The following is a 12,500-nucleotide window of genomic DNA, read 5'->3' on the forward strand; positions in this document are numbered from 1 at the left end:
AACAGGGAAACACACCTGAAACAGACCAGGAACAACAGGGAAACACACCTGAAACAGACCAGGAACAACAGGGAAACACACCAGGAACAGACCAGGAACAACAGGGAAACAGACCAGGAACAACAGGTAAACACACCTGAAACAGACCAGGAACAACAGGTAAACACACCTGAAACAGAACAGGAACAACAGGGAAACAGACCAGGAACAACAGGGAAACACACCTGAAACAGACCAGGAACAACAGGTAAACACACCTGAAACAGACCAGGAACAACAGGGAAACACACCTGAAACAGACCAGGAACAACAGGGAAACAGACCTGAAACAGACCAGGAACAACAGGGAAACAGACCAGGAACAACAGGTAAACACACCTGAAACAGACCAGGAACAACAGGGAAACACACCTGAAACAGACCAGGAACAACAGGGAAACACACCTGAAACAGACCAGGAACAACAGGGAAACAGACCAGGAACAGACCAGGAACAACAGGGAAACACACCTGAAACAGACCAGGAACAACAGGGAAACACACCAGGAACAGACCAGGAACAACAGGGAAACAGACCAGGAACAACAGGTAAACACACCTGAAACAGACCAGGAACAACAGGTAAACACACCTGAAACAGAACAGGAACAACAGGGAAACAGACCAGGAACAACAGGGAAACACACATGAAACAGACCAGGAACAACAGGTAAACACACCTGAAACAGACCAGGAACAACAGGTAAACACACCTGAAACAGAACAGGAACAACAGGGAAACAGACCAGGAACAACAGGGAAACACACATGAAACAGACCAGGAACAACAGGTAAACACACCTGATACAGACCAGGAACAGGTAAACACACCTGAAACCGACCAGGAACAACAGGTAAACACACCTGAAACAGACCAGGAACAGGTAAACACACCTGATACAGACCAGGAACAGGTAAACACTCCTGATACAGACCAGGAACAGGTAAACACACCTGAAACAGGCCAGGAACAGGTAAACACACCTGATGCAGACCAGGAACAGGTAAACACACCTGAAACAGGCCAGGAACAGGTAAACACACCTGATACAGACCAGGAACAGGTAAACACACCTGATACAGACCAGGAACAGGTAAACACACCTGATACAGACCAGGAACAGGTAAACACACTTGATACAGACCAGGAACAGGTAAACACACCTGATACAGACCAGGAACAGGTAAACACACCTGATATAGACCAGGAACAGGTAAACACCTGATACAGACCAGGAACAGGTAAACACACCTGAAACAGACCAGGAACAGGTAAACACACCTGAAACAGACCAGGAACAACAGGTAAACACACCTGATACAGACCAGGAACAGGTAAACACTCCTGAAACAGACCAGGAACAGGTAAACACTCCTGAAACAGACCAGGAACAGGTAAACACTCCTGAAACAGACCAGGAACAGGTAAACACTCCTGATACAGACCAGGAACAGGTAAACACTCCTGATACAGACCAGGAACAGGTAAACACTCCTGATACAGACCAGGAACAGGTAAACACACCTGAAACAGACCAGGAACAGGTAAACACACTTGATACAGACCAGGAACAGGTAAACACACCTGATATAGACCAGGAACAGGTAGACACACTTGATACAGACCAGGAACAGGTAGACACACTTGATACAGACCAGGAACAGGTAAACACACTTGATACAGACCAGGAACAGGTAAACACACCTGATATAGACCAGGAACAGGTAGACACACTTGATACAGACCAGGAACAGGTATACACACCTGATACAGACCAGGAACAGGTATACACACCTGATACAGACCAGGAACAGGTAAACACACTTGATACAGACCAGGAACAGGTAAACACACCTGAAACAGACCAGGAACAGGTTAACACACCTGAAACAGACCAGGAACAAGTAAACACACCTGATACAGACCAAGAACAGGTAAACACACTTGATACAGACCAGGAACAGGTAAACACACCTGAAACAGACCAGGAACAGGTAAACACACCTGATACAGACCAGGAACAGGTAAACACACCTGAAACAGACCAGGAACAGGTATACACACCTGATACAGACCAGGAACAGGTAAACACACCTGAAACAGACCAGGAACGGGTAAACAGGTAAATAACAACATCTTCCTTCATCAGGACTTTGCGGACACCGAGCTACTTCTCTGCCGAGCCAACGTGGACCAGAATGCATTGCAGGCGTATGCCCGTGAGGCCGCAGACTTCTCCACCAATCACCAGCTTCCGTCTCTGGACTTCGCCGTGAACCAGCGCGGCCAGCCGGACGTCGCCCTGTTCGACTTCACCTGTGTGTACGCGGCCGAGAATGCCGCCATGGTCCGCCAGCGCAGAGGACACCAGCTGCTGCTCTCGCTGGTGGGAGACAGCTTACTGGAGGTGAGACATGTTACTGGAGGTGAGACATGTTACTGGAGGTGAGACATGTTACTGGAGGTGAGACATGTTACTGGAGGTGAGACGGGTTACTGGAGGTGAGACGGGTGCCTGGAGGTGAGACATGTTACTGGAGGTGAGACGGGTTACTGGAAGTGATACAAGCTACTGGAGGTGAGACGGGTGCCTGGAGGTGAGACATGTGCCTGGAGGTGAGACAGGTGCCTGGAGGTGAGACAGGTGCATGCTGGGTAACCGTCGTGATGTCATCCTCTTGCAGCCCTTCTGGCCAATGGGAACCGGCATCGCTCGAGGCTTCCTGGCCGCTCTGGACTCGGCCTGGATGGTGCTGAGGTGGTCTCAAGGGGGCGGGGCCCTCGAGGTCCTGGCAGACAGGTACTACTACTACACAGTATACAAGGTACTACACAGTACTACACAGTACACAGTATACACAGTACAAAGTAATACATGGTCTCAAGGGGAGGCCCCTGTCTGTCTGTCTCTCCTCCTGTCTGTCTGTCTCTCCTCCTGTCTGTCTCTCCTCATGTCTGTCTGTCTCTCCTCCTGTCTGTCTCTCCTCCTGTCTGTCTCTCCTCTTGTCTGTCTGTCTCTCCTCATGTCTGTCTGTCTCTCCTCATGTCTGTCTGTCTCTCCTCATGTCTGTCTGTCTCTCCTCATGTCTGTCTCTCCTCCTGTCTGTCTGTCTCTCCTCCTGTCTGTCTGTCTCTCCTCATGTCTGTCTGTCTCTCCTCCTGTCTGTCTCTCTTCATGTCTGTCTGTCTCTCCTCCTGTCTGTCTCTCTTCATGTCTGTCTGTCTCTCCTCCTGTCTGTCTGTCTCTCCTCCTGTCTGTCTGTCTCTCCTCCTGTCTGTCTCTCTTCATGTCTGTCTGTCTCTCCTCCTGTCTGTCTCTCCTCTTGTCTGTCTGTCTCTCCTCATGTCTGTCTGTCTCTCCTCCTGTCTGTCTGTCTCTCCTCCTGTCTGTCTGTCTCTCCTCCTGTCTGTCTGTCTCTCCTCCTGTCTGTCTCTCCTCATGTCTGTCTGTCTCTCCTCATGTCTGTCTGTCTCTCCTCCTGTCTGTCTGTCTCTCCTCCTGTCTGTCTGTCTCTCCTCATGTCTGTCTGTCTCTCCTCCTGTCTGTCTGTCTCTCCTCATGTCTGTCTGTCTCTTCTCATGTCTGTCTGTCTCCTCATGTCTGTCTCTCCTCATGTCTGTCTGTCTCTCCTCATGTCTGTCTGTCTCTTCTCATGTCTGTCTGTCTCCTCATGTCTGTCTCTCCTCATGTCTGTCTGTCTCTCCTCCTGTCTGTCTGTCTCTCCTCCTGTCTGTCTGTCTCTCCTCATGTCTGTCTGTCTCTCCTCCTGTCTGTCTGTCTCTCCTCATGTCTGTCTGTCTCTTCTCATGTCTGTCTGTCTCCTCATGTCTGTCTCTCCTCATGTCTGTCTGTCTCTCCTCATGTCTGTCTCTCAGAGAGAGTCTGTACCGGGTTCTCCCTCAGACGACTCAGGAGAACCTCCAGAAGAACTTCAGTCTTTTTACAGTCGACCCGACAAGCAGATACCTGAACACACAACTGATGCTGATCACACCTGCTCAGGTACACACACATACATACATACATATACACATACACACACATTAAACACAAACAGGTACACGCACATGTACACACACAGGTACACACACACATGTACAAACACACACACACACACATATACACACACAGGTACATCCACACATGCACACACACACAGGTACACACACACACACATATACACACAGGTACACACACACATGTACACACACGTACACACACACATGTACACACGTACACATACACACACATACACACACACAGGTACACACACACATGTACACACACACATACACACACACACATACACACACAGGTACACACACACAAGTACACACACGTACACACACGTACATACATGTATACACACACACATGTATACACACACACATAAAACACACACAGGTACACAACGTGTGATTATTATTTCAGGTGAGACACCTGGTGGACACAGGTGAGGAGGCGGGGCTTAACAAAGACGGTGGTGATGTCATCCGCCTGCCGTCTCCCAGATCCAGTGAGTTCAACAAGAGGGATTATTATAATGGCTGTGAGGTGATTGGTCGCCTGTCTCCTGCTCTCTGATTGGTCGCCTGTCTCCCGCTCTCTAATAGGTTCATTCTCTCCGTCCAATCAGCTGCTGGCTTGGTGTCAGGAGCAGACTCGTGGTTACCGTGGCGTTGCAGTTAGCGACCTTACGACTTCCTGGAAGAACGGCCTCGCTCTCTGCGCCCTGATCCACCGCCACCGGCCTGAGCTCATGTAATGACATCATTAGGGCCCGAGCTCATGTAATGACATCATTAGGGCCCGAGCTCATGTAATGACATCATTAGGGCCCGAGCTCATGTAATGACATCATTAGGGCCCGAGCTCATGTAATGACATCATTAGGGCCCGAGCTCATGTAATAACATTATTTGGGCCCGAGCTCATGTAATAACATTATTTGGGCCCGAGCTCATGTAATAACATTATTTGGGCCCGAGCTCATGTAATAACATCATTAGGGCCCGAGCTCATGTAATGACATCATTAGGGCCCGAGCACTGACGTAGTCAGAGCAGAGGACCCTATTGTTGTTATTTTTGTTCGTCATTGCGCAGGGAAAAGAGGTGCTTGGGCTAAACCTACATTCTTAAAAATGTGCACACACAAAAAAATAAGCAAGTTGTTTTAACTTGGTCATACATGATGTAATCTGCTCCATATTTCTCATATGTCATGACCTCCTGACCCTGAAGACATCCATATGATCATTTTTAATCCTAGTCATAGCGCCACCTAAAGGCAACAGGAAGTTACATGTTTTCTACTTGTACACCGTGCTCCTCACAGATTATTCAGATTCCTCTCAAAATGCGTCGGAACAGACTTAAGACATTGGTAATGCATCACCTTGAAGATTGTAAGGATCCGTTGAACGGCGTAGCGTCGGTCCATCGCAGAAGTTCGATCCTTCGCCATGACCGAATAAACCGATGTAACTCGACTCGACCCAGGTTTCACATGTTTGATGAGACTCCAGGCATGAAGATATGTGAAGTTTAATTTTTAATTAGAGTCATAGCGCCACCTAATGGCAACAGGAAGTAAAAGTTTATATACTTGCTTCTCTTAGTCGGTCAATCAGATCGACATCCAATTACTTCGAGACAAACATAAGATTTTCATGACGCCAGCCCCCACAGCTTTTGATGTTTTGTGTAACGCTGTTGCCGTGGCGCCCCATCCTTCGCGGTCAAAAACGAAGGTACTTTTGAGGGACTAGGCATGCTCGAAACGTAACTAAACTTGGTAAACACATTTAAAGGCAAAGATGTAGTTATCTGATATGATTTGAATGCTTCAAAATGGCACATCGGCTCGATAGCGCCACCTACAAACATTCATTTAAGCAGCCCCAGCGCTACGGTTGACCTACATGTATGAAACTTGGTAGGCATATGTAACACTGAAAATAAAGTCTCTTGGGACCATGCTCTAAACCGTACAGGAAGTCAGATAAAGCCCCCTAAAAAAGCTTTCGCACACATGTCCGGGTGGGTCTGCTCTACAAAAAAGTCCCAGAGAACATTAAGCTCTGCCTAATTAGATTTTCTGCCATTTTGAATTTTATGGAAACAAAAATTTCCCCAGATCTTCCTTAACGCTGGGTTCGATTCTCACAAAATTCTCTGGGGATCATTATTGGTTCAATGTTATCAAAACTTATCAAAAGCTTATTTATAGTTCATTGTGTTCAGAATAAAAGGACCAATGAACTTCTTAGGGGTAAATTCAACTAAATTCAACAAAGCAGCCCTCGCAGTACGTTCAATACAATAGTTGATAGGCGTATGTACCACATATAAACTTAAAAATAACTCTCTTGGGACCATGCTCTAAACCGTACCGGAAGTCGGCCAATTTCATTTTCTTCGTTAATTTATTTCTGTTTCCAGTTCAAATTGCCATAGTTTCCCAGTAGGTGGCGCTCTGACTATGAGTTCATATTGGCATGCAGAAGTCTTCCAGCCATGCCTCTCATAAAGCATGTTAACTTTGGAACAGTTTTGACAAAGTACAGTGGAGTTACAACAGCTTGCTGTATGATCAAGAACCACATGCAATAGTCGTCACACCACTTCCACGCCGTTCCATGAAACCTCAAGCTTTTGATCACCTTTAATACATATTTTTATCTGTATATATATTTATATACATATTTACGTATATAAAATACATATACATATATATATCAAATACATATATATCAGGGGTGTCCAAACTACGGCCCGCGGACCCTTTTCTATTGGCCCGCGGCAGATTCTAAAAATATAATGGAGAGAAAGGCAAGCAAACAGCAGCTAGCCTGCAAGCTCAACAATCACATTTTTGCCGTCCGAACAAAACACGAGAAAATGCTTCATAACAGCTACGAGGTCGCTCAGCTCACAGCGCGACACAAAATCCTCTCAGACGAGACTTCATGACACAGAGCAGAACTAACTAAAGGTGAAGCTGAACAGGACCTCCTCTCTCTCTGAGGTGCGCTGCTGCTCCGGCACAGCGCAGCGCTCACCTGTTTTTGAAAGAGAAGGACAGACCTCTTCATGAGCTGAGTGACACACTATGGTTGGCAGACCTGGCCTCTAGTTGAGGTACCAAACCTCATGCACACATGAACCCGTTTTGTGTGAAGCTTCGTCTCTCTGAGACACAACTACGTAACATCAACTCCGCGCTCTTCCTCACGCTGTCTGAAATCAAAGCAGCTTTTCCAGAGGTCAACCTTTCTGCGAAAAAGAGGAAATGTGTGTCTGTCATCACACCTCATGACAGAACTCAGTCTGTGCTTCCCAGATCTTTCTGCCATTGAGAACGAATTCAAGCTGTTCTCAACTCCCTTCCTGATGATGCAGAAGAAGTGAAGAGAGTCTGAACTAGAACTGATGGCGAAGCAGTGATAATTCTCTGAAGAACCAGCTTCACTTTCTCTTCCTACCGACTTCTACTGGAGCTTGGAAAAGGCCAAATTTCCTCTGAGGATGGAGGATGACTAGTAGTTCTTCAATGGGTAGTAGGATGACTAGTAGTTCTTCAATGGGTAGTAGGATGACTAGTAGTTCTTCAATGGTAGTAGAATGACTAATAGTTCTTCAATGGTTAGTAGGATGACTAGTAGTTCTTCAATGGGTAGTAGAATGACTAGTAGTTCTTCAATGGGTAGTAGGATGACTAGTAGTTCTTCAATGGTTAGTAGGATGACTAGTAGTTCTTCAATGGGTAGTAGAATGACTAGTAGTTCTTCAATGGGTAGTAGGATGACTAGTAGTTCTTCAATGGGTAGTAGGATGACTAGTAGTTCTTCAATGGGTAGTAGGATGACTAGTAGTTCTCCAATGGGTCGTAGGTCGACTGTTGTTCTTCAATGGTAGTAGAATGACTAGGCATCTGACATCCCCCCAATGGTTCCTTCCTTGTTTGTTTTTGTGATCTCTCCTTTGTTTGGCTTGGTGACCGGGATGGGGTAGCTGGGAAAGGATCTCTTTGTACGTCCCTTACGATGCCTTTCCTATCAACGTTGACACTGACCACTCTAGCTACCTCGTACTGACCTCTCAGGGCATTCTGGTCAGCCAGCCAGACCACATCTCCTACGGCAACATCTCGCTCCTTGGTGTGCCACTTGTTTCTGACCAACAGATTAGGACCCTGGCACCACTTCTTCCAGGATCTGCTGACCTCTCCTTGAATACCTGTTTCCCTCTCTCCCTCTGTCCCTCTCTCCCTGTGTCCCTCTCTCCCTCTCTCTCTCTCTCCCTCTCTCCCTCTCTCCCTGTGTCCCTCTCTCCCTCTCTCCCTGTCTCCCTCTCTCCCTGTCTCCCTCTCTCCCTGTCTCCCTGTCTCCCTCTCTCCCTGTCTCCCTGTCTCCCTGTCTACCTGTCTACCTGTCTCCCTGTCTCCCTGTCTACCTGTCTAACTGTCTACTTGTCTGTCCTCAGAGACTTTGACTCTCTGGACACGTCCTCCATTGAGGAAAACACTCGTCTGAGCTTCGATGTGGCCGAACGTCATTTTGGGATTTCTCCTCTGATGACGGTCAATGAGATGAATTCTGTCGCAGAACCGGATTCTCTGTCGATGGTGATGTACCTGAGTCAGTTCTACCAGCTGTTAAAGGACACACTGCCCCCTGCTGGTGAGATCAATAATCAATATGATCATTATTAATATAATATCAATGTACCAGGGTCAGTCCCCCCCCTCTACAGACTGATAATAATTATGATAATATTATAATATATAATTATATCATAGTTCCCATAATTATAATAATTATAATTACTCATAATTGTCATAGTTCTAATAATTCTAATAATTCCAGGAAGACTTCTAACGCCCTGACTTCCTGTTCCAGGTGGTCTGGGTCTTAGCGCTGACCTCATCACCCCGGCCTCCCTGCTCAGCAGACTAGGACTCAGTCCGTCCAGGAAGAGGAACCCAAAGGTCCACATTCTGTCTCCGGAAGTCTATGAGCTGATGACACTTTATGACACTTTATGGATACTTTATGACACTCTGATGACACTTGATGATACTTGATGACACTTTGATGACACTGTATGACACTTTGATGACACTGTATGACACGTTATGATACTGTATGACACGTTATGACACTTTGATGACACTTTGATGACACTTTGATGACACTTTGATGACACTTGATGACACTTTGATGACACTTGATGACACGTGATGACACTTTGATGACACTTGATGACACGTTGTCTCTCCAGGAGCGGAGCGACGCGGTGGACAAGCGGAGGAGGACCAGTCAGGGTCCAGAGCAGCAGGAGGTCTCTGTTGTCCCACATGAGGTCTGAAACTCATCCAGCTTCATTCTGGTCTGGTTTTCATCAACAAGTCTCTGTGTCCCCCGTTTCCAGACATGTTACCTGAACGTCGATGATGTCATCCAGGTGTACGACGAGGCCTTTGTGGGCGGGTCCGGTCGCTCCAGAGTGCGTCTGATGGCCAATCAGCTGCAGGCGAAGCTGGACAAGAGTTCTTCTTCTTCTTCTTCTTCTTCTTCTTGTTCTTCTGCGGCAGCTTTACGTCGACAGGTGAGACGCCAGAGATCCTCCAGAGAGGCTTCTGATTTATGATCAATAATCATCATCATAATGACCTCCTTCCTTATATTTAATGTAAGAGACTAAAGTCTGCACTCTGCAGATGATCAGTGATTTATTAATAAACAGTGCACATTAATAATGTTAACCTATCAAATGACAACGTTGTTAATAACCCAAGACATAAATATATAATTACTATACAATATCTGCCACGTAGAACCTTTCATATTAAACTAACTGTATGGGAATAAGTGTATTAATCATTATTATTATTATTATTATTATTATTATTATTATTATTATTATTATTATATAGACGCTGATATTAATACATTATATCAATAATAAACTCATCAATCAATAATAAGACAGTTTGTGACGCTGTGTGGACCAGCAGGGGGAGCTGTTGTCCATCCTCACCAAAACCTCCCAGGCGGAGGGTCCGGGTCCGTCATGGAGACCGGTAAAGATTAGTAGTCAGTAGAGACCAATCGAGACCAGTAGAGACCAGCAGAGACTAGTTAAGACTAATAGAGACCAGTAGAGACTAGTTAAGACTAATAGAGACCAGTAGAGACTACTAATGGAGACCAGTAGAGACTAGTTAAGACTAATAGAGACCAGTAGAGACCAATAGAGACTAGTTAATACTAATAGAGACCAGTAGAGACTACTAATGGAGACCAGTAGAGAGTAGTTAAGACTAATAGAGACCAGTAGAGACCAGTAGAGACTAGTTAAGACTAATAGAGACCAGTAGAGACTAGTTAATACTAATAGAGACCAGTAGAGACCAGTAGAGACTAGTTAAGACTAATAGAGACCAGTAGAGACTAGTTAAGACTAATAGAGACCAGTAGAGACTACTAATGGAGACCAGTAGAAACTAGTTAAGACTAATAGAGACCAGTAGAGACCAATAGAGACTAGTTAATACTAATAGAGACCAGTAGAGACTACTAATGGAGACCAGTAGAGAGTAGTTAAGACTAATAGAGACCAGTAGAGACTAGTTAAGACTAATAGAGACCAGTAGAGACTAGTTAATACTAATAGAGACCAGTAGAGACTAGTTAAGACTAATAGAGACCAGTAGAGACTACTAATGGAGACCAGTAGAGACTAGTTAAGACTAATAGAGACCAGTAGATACCAGTAGAAACTAGTTAACACTAATAGAGACCAGTAGAGACTACTAATGGAGACCAGTAGAGACTAGTTGAGACTCATAGAGACCAGTAGAGAATAGTTAAGACTAATAGAGACCAGTAGAGACCAATAGAGACTAGTTAATACTAATAGAGACCAGTAGAGACTACTAATGGAGACCAGTAGAGAGTAGTTAAGACTAATAGAGACCAGTAGAGACCAGTAGAGACTAGTTAAGACTAATAGAGACCAGTAGAGACTAGTTAATACTAATAGAGACCAGTAGAGACCAGTAGAGACTAGTTAATACTCATAGAGACCAGTAGAGACTAGTTAAGACTAATAGAGACCAGTAGAGACTACTAATGGAGACCAGTAGAGACTAGTTAATACTAATAGAGACCAGTAGAGACTAGTTAAGACTAATAGAGACCAGTAGAGACTACTAATGGAGACCAGTAGAGACTAGTTAAGACTAATAGAGACCAGTAGAGACTACTAATAGAGACCAGTAGAGACCAATAGAGACCAGTAGAGACTAGTTAAGACTAATAGATACCAGTAGAGACTAATAGAGACCAGCAGAGACTAGTGAAGACTAATACAGACCAGTAGAGACCAATACAGACCAGTAGAGACCAGTAGAGACTAGGTAAGACCAGTAGAGACCAGTTGAGAATAGGTAATACCAGTAGAGACCAATAGAGACAAGAAGAGACCAGTAGAGACTAGTTAAGACTCAGTAGAGACAAGTTAAGACTAATAGAAACTAGTTAAGAATCAGTAGAGACCAGTAGAGACAAGTAGAGACTAGGTAAGACCAATAGAGACCAGAATAGACCAGTAGAGACTAGTTAAGACTCAGTATAGACCAATAGAGACCAATAGAGACCAGAGGAGACCAGAAGAGACCAGTAGACTAGTGGTCTCTACTGAGACCAATAGAGACCAGTAGAGACTAGTTAAGACTAATATATACCAGTAGAGACCAGTAGAGACTAGTTAAGACTCATAGAGACCAGTCGAGACTAGTTAAGACTAATAGAGACCAGTAGAGACTAGTTAAGACTAATATATACCAGTAGAGATTAGTAGAGACCAGCAGAGACTAGTTAAGACTAATAGAGACCAGTAGAGACTAATACAGACCAGTAGATACCAGTAGAGACTAATAGATACCAGTAGAGACTAATAGAGACCAGCAGAGACTAGTGAAGACTAATACAGACCAGTAGAGACCAATACATACCTGTAGAGACCAGTAGAGACTAGGTAAGACCAGTAGAGACCAGTTGAGAATAGGTAATACCAATAGAGACCAATAGAGACAAGAGACCAGTAGAGACTAGTTAAGACTCAGTAGACAAGTTAAGACTAATAGAGACTAGTTAAGAATCAGTAGAGACCAGTAGAGACTATGTAATACCAGTAGAGACCAGTAGAGACAAGTAGAGACTAGGTAAGACCAATAGAGACCAATAGAGACCAGAAGAGACCAGTAGAGACTAGTTAAGACTCAGTATAGACCAATAGAGACCAGAGGAGACCAGAAGAGACCAGTAGAGAACAATAGAGACCACTAGAGACTAGTTAAGACTAATATAGTAGTATAGTTAATATGATATATTGTATGTAATAAACATGACAGGTTAGTATAGTTCATATACTGCATTTCATATTCATAGGG

The 12,500-nt window shown here is 44.9% G+C and overlaps 1 protein-coding gene across 1 annotated transcript in view; it reads left to right on the forward strand.

Moving 5' to 3' along the window:
- mical3b (microtubule associated monooxygenase, calponin and LIM domain containing 3b) overlaps nucleotides 1-12,500 on the forward strand; it is a gene marked incomplete at its 5' end in the record, with an annotated part of 36,357 nt that overhangs the window by 4,281 nt on the left and 19,576 nt on the right. Inside the window, 10 exons of the mRNA XM_079236401.1 lie at nucleotides 2,190-2,447; nucleotides 2,725-2,840; nucleotides 3,917-4,043; nucleotides 4,473-4,557; nucleotides 4,655-4,802; nucleotides 8,528-8,724; nucleotides 8,944-9,032; nucleotides 9,326-9,385; nucleotides 9,476-9,652; nucleotides 10,062-10,127. Of these exons, the coding sequence (XP_079092527.1) occupies nucleotides 2,190-2,447; nucleotides 2,725-2,840; nucleotides 3,917-4,043; nucleotides 4,473-4,557; nucleotides 4,655-4,802; nucleotides 8,528-8,724; nucleotides 8,944-9,032; nucleotides 9,326-9,385; nucleotides 9,476-9,652; nucleotides 10,062-10,127 (1,323 nt within the window). The remainder of the gene's footprint in view (nucleotides 1-2,189; nucleotides 2,448-2,724; nucleotides 2,841-3,916; nucleotides 4,044-4,472; nucleotides 4,558-4,654; nucleotides 4,803-8,527; nucleotides 8,725-8,943; nucleotides 9,033-9,325; nucleotides 9,386-9,475; nucleotides 9,653-10,061; nucleotides 10,128-12,500) is intronic.

Source organism: Taurulus bubalis (assembly GCF_910589615.1).
Source record: "Taurulus bubalis genome assembly, chromosome: 20".
In the NCBI taxonomy this organism is placed as follows: domain Eukaryota; kingdom Metazoa; phylum Chordata; class Actinopteri; order Perciformes; family Cottidae; genus Taurulus; species Taurulus bubalis.